Source organism: Chroicocephalus ridibundus, chromosome 23, assembly GCF_963924245.1.
Source record: "Chroicocephalus ridibundus chromosome 23, bChrRid1.1, whole genome shotgun sequence".
In the NCBI taxonomy this organism is placed as follows: Eukaryota; Metazoa; Chordata; class Aves; order Charadriiformes; family Laridae; genus Chroicocephalus; species Chroicocephalus ridibundus.
This window is the reverse complement of record NC_086306.1, coordinates 2,068,410-2,081,675: the sequence shown is the minus strand read 5'-3', so window position 1 is coordinate 2,081,675 and position 13,266 is coordinate 2,068,410. Positions and strand designations below refer to the sequence as shown.

At 67.0% G+C, this 13,266-nt stretch overlaps 1 protein-coding gene across 1 annotated transcript in view; it reads right to left on the bottom strand.

Moving 5' to 3' along the window:
- Positions 1-993: 993 nt before the first annotated feature.
- Positions 994-13,266, bottom strand: part of LOC134526619 (NPC1-like intracellular cholesterol transporter 1) — a 41,783-nt gene continuing 29,510 nt past the window's right edge. The window contains 10 exon segments of the mRNA XM_063358677.1: positions 994-1,384; positions 1,528-1,690; positions 1,775-1,888; positions 3,454-3,685; positions 5,338-5,488; positions 5,609-5,664; positions 6,789-6,909; positions 8,320-8,447; positions 10,743-10,933; positions 12,013-12,102. Of these exon segments, the coding sequence (XP_063214747.1) occupies positions 1,119-1,384; positions 1,528-1,690; positions 1,775-1,888; positions 3,454-3,685; positions 5,338-5,488; positions 5,609-5,664; positions 6,789-6,909; positions 8,320-8,447; positions 10,743-10,933; positions 12,013-12,102 (1,512 nt within the window). The 3' untranslated portion in view covers positions 994-1,118.

Genomic DNA, 13,266 nt, shown 5'->3' with positions numbered 1-13,266 from the left:
CGAGGGGCAGGAGCCCTCCAAGCCTTCGACGGAACGCCTCGAACGCCGGCGAGGAAAGAAATACCGCAGGCCTGGCCTTCAGAGAACGGATAAGGCTTCACGCTTCTGGCGCCGGAAAGTGCGGGAGAACTGTCGTGTGACGCCAGGATGGTTCTGCCACTCGCGTGGTGAGCTTGCTCGTTCTCGGTTCTCCAGGCCGTCGCGTCCCGCGAGCGACCTTTGCTTCATTCTCCGCGCAACGCACGTGAAAGCGCCCACCCCTGCAGGCGCTAATGAAGGTTACGGAGAACACGCTAAACGCGGGTGACGACGGCACGCGTCTCGCCACCCGAATGGCGCTACACGTCACCTGGGAGAAGGGAGAAACCTGAGCCGAGGCTGTCCTGGGCAAGGGGGGTGGGCCGTGCTGGTTCAGCAAACAGAAAAGGGGAAAAGAAGTGCCCCTGGGGGGGAACAAAGACGAAACAATAGAAGAAGATTGTGCCTGGGAAGATTCTTCCCAAGAAAGAAGACCGTGCCTGGGAAGATTCCCTGGAGAAGACGCTGGAACCAGGACCGGTGATCTCTTTCTCTCCGGCTTTTTCTCCGCCTTTTCCTTTCTCTATCCCTCAGTTTCTCTCTTCTCTTAGAACTGTTCAGTAACTGGTAGAGTTGTGCCCGCGCGTCCCCATCCCCACGATGCCCGTGCGTCCCCCACGTGTCCCTGTCCCCACGACGTCCGCCGGCTCGTCCCCACGGCGTCCCTGTGCCCCACGCGTCCCCATCCCCCCTGGTGCCCCTGTGCCCGCCGTGTCCCTGGCCCCATGGCGCCTCGTCCCCGCGTGCCCCGCACGTCCTCTCCCCGCGTCCCCGTCCCCCGTGAGGCCGCGGAGCCAAAGACGCAGTTTCCGCAGGAGGTGACACCCCCCACCGCCCCCGGGGCCCCTTCCCAGCCCGGCCCAGTTCAACCCAGTCCCGAATCTGAGGAAAAACAAAACCAACAAAAAACAAACAAACAAACAAACAAAAAACGTTTAAATACGACAGCGGTAGAAAAAGTGGCGGCGGGAGGGGACAGCGGGGCTCAGCCCTGCCCGGGGACCGCGGCGGTGGCCTTGTCCTCGTCCTTCGGCCTCGGCCTAGTCCTGGGCCTTTTCCGTGTCCTCGTCCTTGGCCTTGGCCCCATCCTCGTCCTTGGCCTTGGCCCCATCCTCGTCCTTGGCTTTGGCCCCATCCTCGTCCTTGGCTTTGGCCCCATCCTCGTCCTTGGCCTTGGCCCTGGCCCCATCCTTGTCCTTGTCCTTGTCGCTGTCCTTGTCCTTGTCCCCGTCCTGGAAAGCGGGATTGCCGAGGCCCAGCCCCGCGCCCCGCTCCGCGTCCCCCGCCGGCGCCCGCGGGCCGGGTCCTGCGGGGAACGAGAGGAGTCAGGCTGCCATCTTCCCCCCGGGGCCGGGGGACGACGACGACGATGACAACGACACACGCGCACCGGGGCCGCGTCCCCGAGGCCGGGGGCCAGGAAAAGGCCGGGGGCGGGGGGGGCCGTACCCATGTAGCTGAGGAGGACGGGGAGGAAGACGAGGCCGTGGGCCAGCCCCGCCAGCGTGATGATGAGGTTGAGGCGGAAGAAGAAGATCTGGATGAGCTGGGCCTTGGCGAAGGCCAGCACCACCACGCCCGGCAGGTTGGTCATGGCCACCCCGGCCACCACCTGCGATGGGGAGCAGAGGGGTGAGGGACGGTCCCCGAGGGGAGGCCACGTCCCCTCGCCGCCCCCCGCCGTCCCGCTGCCCACCTTGCTGCCCATGTTGACGGTGGCCTCGGCGGCCCGCGCCACCCGGCCGGGCTGGGTGCTGTGGGCGAAGGCGCAGGTGAGGTGGGAGACGAATTCCACCGAGATGCCCACGGCCTGCGGGGAGGCGGCTTGTCACCGCAGGGAGGGGGGGGACACCGCCAGGGCGGCCACCGCGGGGCGGGGCGGGGGGGGGCACGGGGCCCTCTGCCACCCCACACCCCCCACTCGCGCCCGCGCAGCCGCCCCACCTGTCCCTAAATCCCCCTGACACCCTCTCCTGCCCCACGTCCCCGTGACACCCCATGTGCCCCATGGCCCTGTGCCACCCTAGGTCACCGTGCCACCCCACGTGCCCCAAATCCCCATGCCCACCCCACATGGCCCATGTCCCCGTGCCACCCCCCATGGCCCATGTCCCCATGCCACCCCATGAGCCCCAGGTCCCCGTGCCACCCCAAAGGCCCCATGTCCCTCTGACACTCCATGTCCCCGTGCCACCCCATGTGCCCCACGTCCCCATGCCACCCCACATGCCCCAAATCCCCATGCCCACCCCACAGGCCCCATGTCCCTCTGACACTCCACGTCCCCTTGCCACCCCATGTGCCCCATGTCCCCGTGCCACCCCACATGCCCCAGGTCCCCGTGCCACCCCATGTGCCCCATATCCCTATGCCACCCCACGTGCCCCAGGTCCCTCTGACACTCCATGTCCCTTTGCCACCCCATGTGCCCCATGTCCCCGTACGACCCCACAAGCCCCATGTCCCTCTGACACTCCACGTCCCCGTGCCACCCCATGTGCCCCACGTCCCCGTGCCACCCCACATGCCCCAAATCCCCACGCCCACCCCACATGCCCCAGGTCCCTCTGCCACCCCACATGCCCCAAATCGCCATGCCCACCCCACATGTCCCATGTCCCTCTGACACTCTGTGTCCCCTTGCCACCCCATGTGCCCCACGTCCCCGTGCCACCCCACATGCCCCAAATCCCCATGCCCACCCCACATGTCCCATGTCCCTCTGACACTGTGTCCCCTTGCCATCCCATGTGCCCCATGTCCCCATGCCACCCCACATGCTCCATGTCCCCGTGCCACCCCATGAGCCCCAGGTCCCCGTGCCACCCCACAGGCCCCATCTCCCTCTGCTACCCCACATGTCCCATGTCCCTGTGCCACCCCATGTGCCCCATGTCCCCGTATGACCCCACGTGCCCCATGTCCCTCTGACACTCCACGTCCCCTTGCCACCCCATGTGCCCCATGTCCCCGTGCCACCCCACATGCCCCAGGTCCCCGTGCCACCCCACATGCCCCAAGTCCCTGTGCCACCCCCCGTGTCCCATGTCCCCATGCCACCCCATGAGCCCCAGGTCCCCGTGCCACCCCGCGTGCCCCATGTCCCCGTGCCACCCCACGTGCCCCAAATCGCCATGCCCACCCCACAGGCCCCAGGTCCCCATACCACCCTGTGTGCCCCAGGTCCCCGTGCCACCCCACATGCCCCAAGTCCCTGTGCCACCCCCCATGTCCCATGTCCCCATGCCACCCCATGAGCCCCAGGTCCCCGTGCCACCCCACGTGCCCCAAATCCCCATGCCCACCCCACATGCCCCAGGTCCCCGTGCCACCCCGCGTGCCCCACGTCCCCGTGCCACCCCGCCCGCCCCGCACCGCCACGAGGTTGATGAGGGCCACGGCGTTGTAGGGGATGTCCCAGAGGGCCATGGCGCCCACGGTGTCCAGCAGGATCATGGCGATGGTGAGCAGGGTGGCGGCGCTGGAGCGCAGGTCCATGCCCAGCAGCAGGAAGGAGACGAGGAAGGTGGGCACCAGGCAGAGCGCCAGCGTGAAGACGCCCTCGGCCACCACCGTCAGGTACTGCTCGTAGTACACGTAGGTCACCCTGCAGCCGGGAAACGTCACCGTCGCGCTGGCATCCCGGCACGGCCACCCCACGGCGTCCCCGGGCTGGGCCACCCCCATGCCGGGTGCTCGCCGCTGACCCCCAATAGGGGCAACTGGGGCACCCACAGCACCCCAGGATGGGCACGACTAACTGGGTGCCCACTTCTGACCCCCAACACCCACCTCTGACCCCTAACCAGGCTCTGGGGCACCCACAGCACCCTGGGCTGGGCACCCCTAACCGGGGCACCTACGTCTGACCCCCAACACCCACCTCTGACCCCCAGTAGGGGCACTGGGGCACCCACTTCTGCCCCCCAACACCCATTTCTGACCCCAAATAGGGCACCGGGGCACCCACTTCTGCCCCCCAACACCCATTTCTGACCCCAAATAGGGCACTGGGGCACCCACAGCACCCTGGGCCGGGCACCCCTAAGCAGGGCACCTACGTCTGACCCCCAACACCCACCTCTGACCCCTAACCAGGCTCTGGGGCACCCACAGCACCCCAGGATGGGCACCCCTAACCAGGGCACCCACTACTGCCCCCCAACACCCACCTCTGACCCCTAACCAGGCTCTGAGGCACCCACAGCACCCTGGGATGGGCGCCCCTAACCAGGGCACCCACGTCTGACCCCCAACACCCACCTCTGACCCCTAACCAGGCTCTGGGGCACCCACAGCACCCTGGACCGGGCACCCCTAAACAGGGCACCTACGTCTGACCCCCAACACCCACCTCTGACCCCCAATACAGGCACTGGGGCACCCACTTCTGCCCCCCAACACCCATTTCTGACCCCAAATAGGGCACTGGGGCACCCACAGCACCCTGGGCCGGGCACCCCTAACCAGGGCACCCACGTCTGACCCCCAACACCCACCTCTGACCCCTAACCAGGCTCTGGGGCACCCACAGCACCCTGGACCGGGCACCCCTAAGCAGGGCACCTACGTCTGACCCCCAACACCCACCTCTGACCCCTAACCAGGCTCTGGGGCACCCACAGCACCCTGGACCGGGCACCCCTAAGCAGGGCACCTACGTCTGACCCCCAACACCCACCTCTGACCCCTAACCAGGCTCTGGGGCACCCACAGCACCCCGGGATGGGCACCCCTAACCAGGGCACCCACGTCTGCCCCCCAACACCCACCTCTGACCCCCAATACAGGCACTGGGGCACCCACTTCTGACCCCCAACACCCACCTCTGACCCCTAACCAGGCTCTGGGGCACCCACAGCACCCTGGGCTGGGCACCCCTAACCAGGGCACCCACGTCTGCCCCCCAACACCCATTTCTGACCTCAAATAGGGCACTGGGGCACCCACTTCTGTCCCCCCCAACACCCATTTCTGACCCCTAACCAGGTTGTGGGGCACCCACTCCTGACCCCAAATAGGGTACGGGGGAACCTACAGCACCCGCACCTGGGCACCCACGTCTGACCCCCAACACCCACTCCTGACCCCAAAGAAGGGCACCGGGGCACCCGCAGCACCCCGAGCCGACCACCCCTCCCCGGTCGCCCCCTTCCTCCGGCAGTCGATCTCCTCCCCCGCCACCCAACCCCCCGCCAACCCCAGCCCCACGGCGGTGGGGGGTGTTGGGGGGTGGGGGGGTGGGGGGGGTGTGCTCACGTGTAGGGGAAGACCCTGAAGTCGGGGTGGGTGCCGGGCACGCTGCGCAGGGTGGCGGTGATCTCCTCGGCCAGGGCGCGGGCGGCCCGCAGCGCCGCCGTGTACTCCTGCGAGGTGCGCAGCGGGCGCTGGTAGGCCATGAAGCGGGAGGCTGGCGGACACGGCGGGGGGCGGGGGGGGGGTCAGCACGGCACCCTAGGGTGCCCCCTACCCCCCTACCCCCCCGGCCCTCACCTCAACCCCGTGTCGCCCACCCCACCCTTCTGCTCACCCAGGATGGTGCCGTTGGCGTCCATGCTCAGAGCCGTGTCGTAGGCGCCCAGACCCCTGCGGGGAGGGGGGCGAGGGGTGAGGGGGGGGCACCCCGGGCCATGGGGTGGGTGCTGGGGGCGGGGGGGGGCACCCACGTGCCCGCACGGATGTCCACGCGCACCCCAACATGCCACCAGGGGCCAGCATGGCAGGCAGTCAGTGTAGACCCCATGGCCACCATGGTGGGCACCCGGTAGCCAGCCGATGGCCACCATGGTGGGCACCCAATGTACAACCAGCGGCCACCACGGTGGGCACTCAATGTACACCCAACGGCCACCATGGCGGGCGCCCAATGTATAGCTGACGGCCACCATGGTGGGCACCCAATGGCCACGCAATGGCCGTCATGGGGGGCACCCAAAGTACAACTGATGGCCACCACGGTGGGCACCCAATGTATAGCTGCTGGCCACCGTGGTGGGCAGCCAACGTACAACCGATGGCCACCGTGATGGGCACCCAATAGCCGCACAATGGCCACCATAGCGGGCACCCAAAGTATAGCTGCTGGCTGCCATAGCGGGCACCCAACGTACACCCTATGGCCACCATGGTGGGCACCCAAAGTACACCCAGCGGCCACCATGGTGGGCACCCAATGTATAGCTGATGGCCACCATGGTGGGCAGCCAACGTACAACCAATGGCCACCGTGATGGGCACCCAATAGCCACACAATGGCCGCCATAGTGGGCACCCAACGTACAGCTGCTGGCCGCCATAGTGGGCACCCAACATACATCCTATGGCTACCATGGTGGGCACCCAATGGCCACCCAATGGCCGCCATGGTGGGCACCCAATGTACACCCAATGGCCACCACGGCGGGCACTCAATGTATAGCTGCTGGCCACCATGGTGGGCACCCAACGTACACCCGATGGCCGCCATGGGGGGCACCCAAAGTACACCCAGCGGCCACCATGGCGGGCACCCAACGTACAACTGATGGCCACCACGATGAGCGCTCAACGTACACTCAACGGCCACCCAATGGCCACCACGATGGGGACCCAACATGCAAGCAGTGGCCACGTGCACGCGTGCCCCCCCATTGCCGGTGGCCCCCTATGGGTGCCCCCCCCCCCACCATGGGTGTGGTTCCCCCCCCTCCCCCACCCCGGGTGGCACCTACCCCTTGGCGCACTGCAGGGTGGGGCGGTCGTGGAGGAACCAGGGCAGGAACCGCTCGAACTCCTCCACCGTGGGCCGGCGGGTGGCGTTCAGGCACTGGCCCCCGATGCAGCTGAGGTCACCTGCCGGAGCGGCCGCGTCACCACCCCGCGGCACCCGGGGAGGCACCCAGCGGGCACCGCGGAGGGCCACCCAGTAGATCCCCCCCCACCACCACCACCACCCCGGGAGACCTCAACAGGCACCCGATGGACACCTCATGGCATCCCAATGGGTGGGCACCCAACGTACACCCCACGGGCATCGTGGTGGGCACCCAGCGTACGACCAGTGGCCACCATGGTGGGCACTCAATGTACATCCAGCGGCCACCCAATGGCCACCCTGTTGGGCACCCAACACGCAATCAGTGGCCACCATGGTGGGCACTCAACGTACACCCAATGGCCACCAATGTGGGCACCCAGCATATACCAAATGGCCACCATGGTGGGCACTCAACTTACCCCCGGTGGCCACTGTGGTGGGCACTCAATGTACACCTAATGGCCACCATGGTGGGCACCCAATGTACACCCAATGGCCACTATGGTGGGCACCAATATGGTGGCCACCAATGTGGGCACCCAGTATATACCAAATGGCCACCATGGTGGGCACTCAACTTACCCCCGGTGGCCACCGTGGTGGGCACTCAATGTACACCCAATGGCCACCAATGTGGGCACCAATATGGTGGTCACCAATGTGGGCACCCAGCATATACCAAATGGCCACCATGGTGGGCACTCAACGTACACCCAGTGGCCACCATGGTGGGCACCCAATGTACACCCAATGGCCACCAATGTGGGCACCAATATGGTGGTCACCAATGTGGGCACCCAGCATATACCAAATGGCCACCATGGTGGGCACTCAACGTACACCCAGTGGCCACCATGGTGGGCACCCAATGTACACCCAATGGCCACCAATGTGGGCGCCAATATGGTGGCCACCAATGTGGGCACCCAGCATATACCAAATGGCCACCATGGTGGGCACTCAACGTACACCCAGTGGCCACCATGGTGGGCACCCAGTAAACACCCAATGGCCACCAGGGTGGGCACCCAACGTACAACTGATGGCCACCGTGGTGGGCACTCAATGTACACCCAGTAGCCGCCCAGTGGCCACCATGGTGGGCACCCAGCATACAACTGATGGCCACCGTGGTGGGCACTCAATGTACACCCAGTAGCCGCCCAGTGGCCACCATGGTGGGCACCCAACATGCAACCAGTGGCCATCATGGTGGGCACTCAACGTACACCCAATGGCCACCACGGTGAGCACCCAACATACAACCGATGGCCACCACGGTGGGCACCCAGTGTACAACCAGCGACCACCATGGCGGGCACCCAACAGCCACCACAGTGTAGCCCTCGCGTACCCCGCAATGGCCACCCCGCTGTACCCGCAATGGCCACGCCGGCCCCCCACCCTGCGGTGCCCCCCCCCACCCCCCGGCGTGCCCCACTCACTGCTGGTGGAGGGGCAGAAGGTCCCGCTGAGGTTGCCGTAGCGGTGGACGCGGCAGCAGCGCGCGGTGGGGTTGAGCCAATCCAAGAAGTCATCTAGCCAGGAGGTGGCGGGGATGGCCAGGTAGGACCTAGGGGGGCAACGGGGTGACACCAGTGACCACCCAGCGTACACCCAACGGCCAGCACGGTGGGCACCCAATGGCCACCCAACAGCCACTACAGTGGGCACCCAATGAACACCCAATGGCCACAATGGTGGGCAACCAATGTACACCCAATGGCCACCATGGTGGGCACCCAATGTATAGCTGATGGCCACCACGGTGGGCACCCAACGTACACCCCATGGCCACCATGGTGGGCACCCAATGTATAGTTGGTGGGCACCCAACATACACCCCATGGCCACCATGGTGGGCACCCAGCGTACACCCAATGTCCACCATGGTGGGCACCCAATGTACACCCCATGGCCACCATGGTGGGCACCCAATGTGTAACCGGTGGGCACCCAACTTGTACCAAATGGCCACCATGGTGGGCACCCAACGTACACCCAGTGGCCACCATGGTGGGCACCCAATGTATAGTTGGTGGGCACCCAACATACACCCCATGGCCACCATGGTGGGCACCCAGCGTATAGCTGATGGCCACCACGGTGGGCACCCAACGTACACCCAACAGCCACCACGGTGGGCACCCAACGTACACCCAACAGCCACCACGGTGGGCACCCAATGTGTAACTGGTGGGCACCCAACATATACCCAGTGGCCACCATGGTGGACACCCAACTTGTACCAAACAGCCACCATGGTGGGCACCCAATGTATAGCTGATGGCTACCATGGTGGGCACCCAACGTACACCCAATGTCCACCACGGTGGGCACCCAACATACAACCAACGGCCACCACGGTGGGCACCCAGCGTACACCCAATGTCCACCATGGTGGGCACCCAATGTGTAACTGGTGGGCACCCAACATATACCCAGTGGCCACCATGGTGGACACCCAACGCACACCCAATGGCCACCACGGTGGGCACCCAGCGTACACCCGACGGCCACCACGGTGGGCACCCAGCGTACACCCAACAGCCACCATGGTGGGCACCCAATGTGTAACTGGTGGGCACCCAACATATACCCAGTGGCCACCATGGTGGACACCCAACTTGTACCAAACAGCCACCATGGTGGGCACCCAGTGTATAGCTGATGGCTACCATGGTGGGCACCCAACGTACACCCAACAGCCACCACGGTGGGCACCCAATGTACACCCAATGGCCACCACGGTGGGCACCCAACATACATCCAACGGCCACCACGGTGGGCACCCAGCGTACACCCGATGGCCACCATGGTGGGCACCCAACATACATCCGACGGCCACCACGGTGGGCACCCAACGTACACCCAATGTCCACCATGGTGGGCACCCAACATACATCCAACGGCCACCACGGTGGGCACCCAGCGTACACCCAATGTCCACCATGGTGGGCACCCAATGTGTAACTGGTGGGCACCCAACATATACCCAGTGGCCACCATGGTGGACACCCAACTTGTACCAAACAGCCACCATGGTGGGCACCCAATGTACACCCAACGGCCACCATGGTGGGCACCCAACATACATCCGACGGCCACCACGGTGGGCACCCAGCGTACACCCGACAGCCACCACGGTGGGCACCCAACATACATCCGACGGCCACCACGGTGGGCACCCAACGTACACCCGACGGCCACCATGGTGGGCACCCAACGTACACCCAATGGCCACCACGGTGGGCACCCAGCGTACACCCAATGGCCACCACGGTGGGCACCCAACATACACCCAACGTCCACCATGGTGGGCACCCAACATACATCCAACGGCCACCACGGTGGGCACCCAGCGTACACCCAACAGCCACCACGGTGGGCACCCAACATACATCCGATGGCCACCATGGTGGGCACCCAACGTACACCCAACGGCCACCATGGTGGGCACCCAACATACATCCGACGGCCACCATGGTGGGCACCCAACGTACACCCAACGTCCACCATGGTGGGCACCCAGCGTACACCCAACGGCCACCATGGTGGGCACCCAACATACATCCGACGGCCACCACGGTGGGCACCCAGCATACACCCAATGTCCACCACGGTGGGCACCCAGCGTACACCCAATGTCCACCATGGTGGGCACCCAGCGTACACCCAATGGCCACCACGGTGGGCACCCAACATACATCCAACGGCCACCATGGTGGGCACCCAACGTACACCCAACGTCCACCATGGTGGGCACCCAACATACATCTGACGGCCACCATGGTGGGCACCCAACGTACACCCGACGGCCACCACGGCGGGCAGCCCGTCCCCCTCCCGGTGCCCCGCCCGCACTCACGCGTTGGGGAAGCGGGTGGCGTACTGGATGGTGGTGGTGAGGGACCGGGGGTGGCAGCCGGCGCTGGAGCAGATGCCGTCGGTGCCGGCCGGGGAGGAGAAGTCGTAGCCCCCCGTGGTGACGAAGTAGGTGGGGACGCCCACCACCAGGTACTGGTTGAGGGCGGCGAAGTACTGGAGCATGTAGGAGTCCTGGGGGGGGACGGGGGACACAGCGGGAGGGTGACACACCCCCCCCCGACCACCACCGCGTCAGGATGGGGGACGGCACCCACCCCCCCCACCCCCCAACAGGGGGCGCCCCGAGGGGGTGACGCCGGCCCCACGCGTCCCCCGCGGAAGCGGGTGGCACCTCGCCGGCCCCGTGCGTCACCGGCACGGCGCCGGGGCGGCCGCCATGGGGTCACAGCGGCCCCACGCTGGGCCCACAGGGGTCACACCCCACCGCGGGTCCCCAGAGGGGGTCACGCCAGCCCCACGCTGGCCCCATAGAGGGCTGGGCTGGCCCCATAGGGGTCACATCCCACCTTGGGTCCCCAGAGGGGGTCACACCAACCTACGCTGGCCCCATAGGGGTCACACCCCACCGCGGGTCCCCAGAGGGGGTCACGCCGGCCCCACGCTGGCCCCATAGAGGGCTGGGCTGGCCCCATAGAGGGCCATTGCTGGCCCCATAGGGGTCACACCCCACTGCGGGTCCCCAGAGGGGGCCACGCCAGCCCCACGCTGGCCCCATAGAGGGCTGGGCTGGCCCCACAGGGGTCACACCCCACCGCGGGTCCCCAGAGGGGGCCACGCCAGCCCCATGCTGGCCCCATAGAGGGCTGTGCTGGCCCCATAGGGGTCACACCCCACCGCGGGTCCCCAGAGGGGGTCACGCCAGCCCCACGCTGGCCCCATAGAGGGCTGGGCTGGCCCCACAGGGGTCACACCCCACCGCGGGTCCCCAGAGGGGGCCACGCCAGCCCCACGCTGGCCCCATAGAGGGCTGGGCTGGCCCCATAGAGGGCCATTGCTGGCCCCATAGGGGTCACACCCCACCGCGGGTCCCCAGAGGGGGTCACACCAGCCCCACGCTGGCCCCATAGAGGGCTGGGCTGGCCCCACAGGGGTCACACCCCACTTTGTGTCCCCAGAGGGGGTCACGCCAGCCCCAGAAGTAGCCACGGTAGCCACGCTGTGCCCATAAGGGGCCGTGCTGTCCCCGGGTGTCGTCGTCGTGTCCCCCCCAGCCCCCCCCAACCCTGGGGGCGCCCCACTGCCAGCCCCACCTTGGGCATGGCGAGCTCCTGGTCCAGCCCCACGGGCACCTGCAGCGTGAGGTAGAGCCCGGCGCAGGCCAGGAAGAGGAAGAGCAGCACCTGCGGAGACCCCCCCCCACACCGTCAGGGGACACCCCCCCACACACACACACACCCCCCCCCCGGCCCCCCACATCCCCACACAACACCCCCCAAACCCTCCCGGCCCCCCCACCATGGCCCCGCACCCCGGCGTCACCCAGCCCCACACATCATCCCTCCCCCCCACCCCCCACCTCTCTGCCCCCCCCAGACTCCTTGGCACCCCCAAGGTCCCCCCCAGCCCCCCAAGAGCCCCCCCACGTCCCCAGACCGCCCCCCAAACCCCTCCATAGACACCCCCCCAGCCCCTCTGTACCCCACATCCCCCCATAACCCCCAGCCCCCCTGACACCCCACATCCCCCATTGACCCCCAGCCCCCCAAGACCCCCCCCACACCCCCAGATCCCCCCCAAAGCCCTCCATAGACCCCCCCTACACCCCCCAGGAGCCCCCAGGCCCCCCTCAAAACCCCTCCATAGGCCCCCCCAGACCCCCCCGCAAACCCCTCCAAGACCCCCCCCAGCCCCCCTACACCCCACATCCCCCATTGCCCCCCAGCCCCCCCCGACACCCCCAAGGCCCCCCCCAGCTCCCCAAGACCCCCCACACCCCCAGCTCCCCCCCCAAGCCCTCCATAGACCCCCCCTACACCCCTCAGACCCCCCCCCAAACCCCTCCAAGACCCCCACTGACCCCAGCCCCCCCTACACCCCACATCCCCCATTGACCCCCAGCCCCCCCAAGAGCCCCCACACCCCCAGATCCCCCCCAAACCCCTCCATAGACCCCCCCCTACACCCCCCAGGCCCCCCCCAAACCCCTCCATTGACCCCCCCCAGACCCCCCCGCAAACCCCTCCAAGACCCCCCCCCCAGCCCCCCTCCACCCCACATCCCCCATTGCCCCCCAAGAGCCCCCCAACACCCCCAGATCCCCCCCAAGCCCTCCATAGACCCCCCCTACACCCCCCAGGCCCCCCCCAAAACCCCTCCATAGACCCCCCAGACCCCCCCGCAAACCCCTCCAAGACCCCCCCCCAGCCCCCCTCCACCCTACATCCCCCATTGCCCCCCAAGAGCCCCCCCAACACCCCCAGATCCCCCCCAAACCCCTCCATAGACCCCCCCACACCCCTCAGACCCCCCCCCCAAACCCCTCCAAGACCCCCATTGACCCCAGC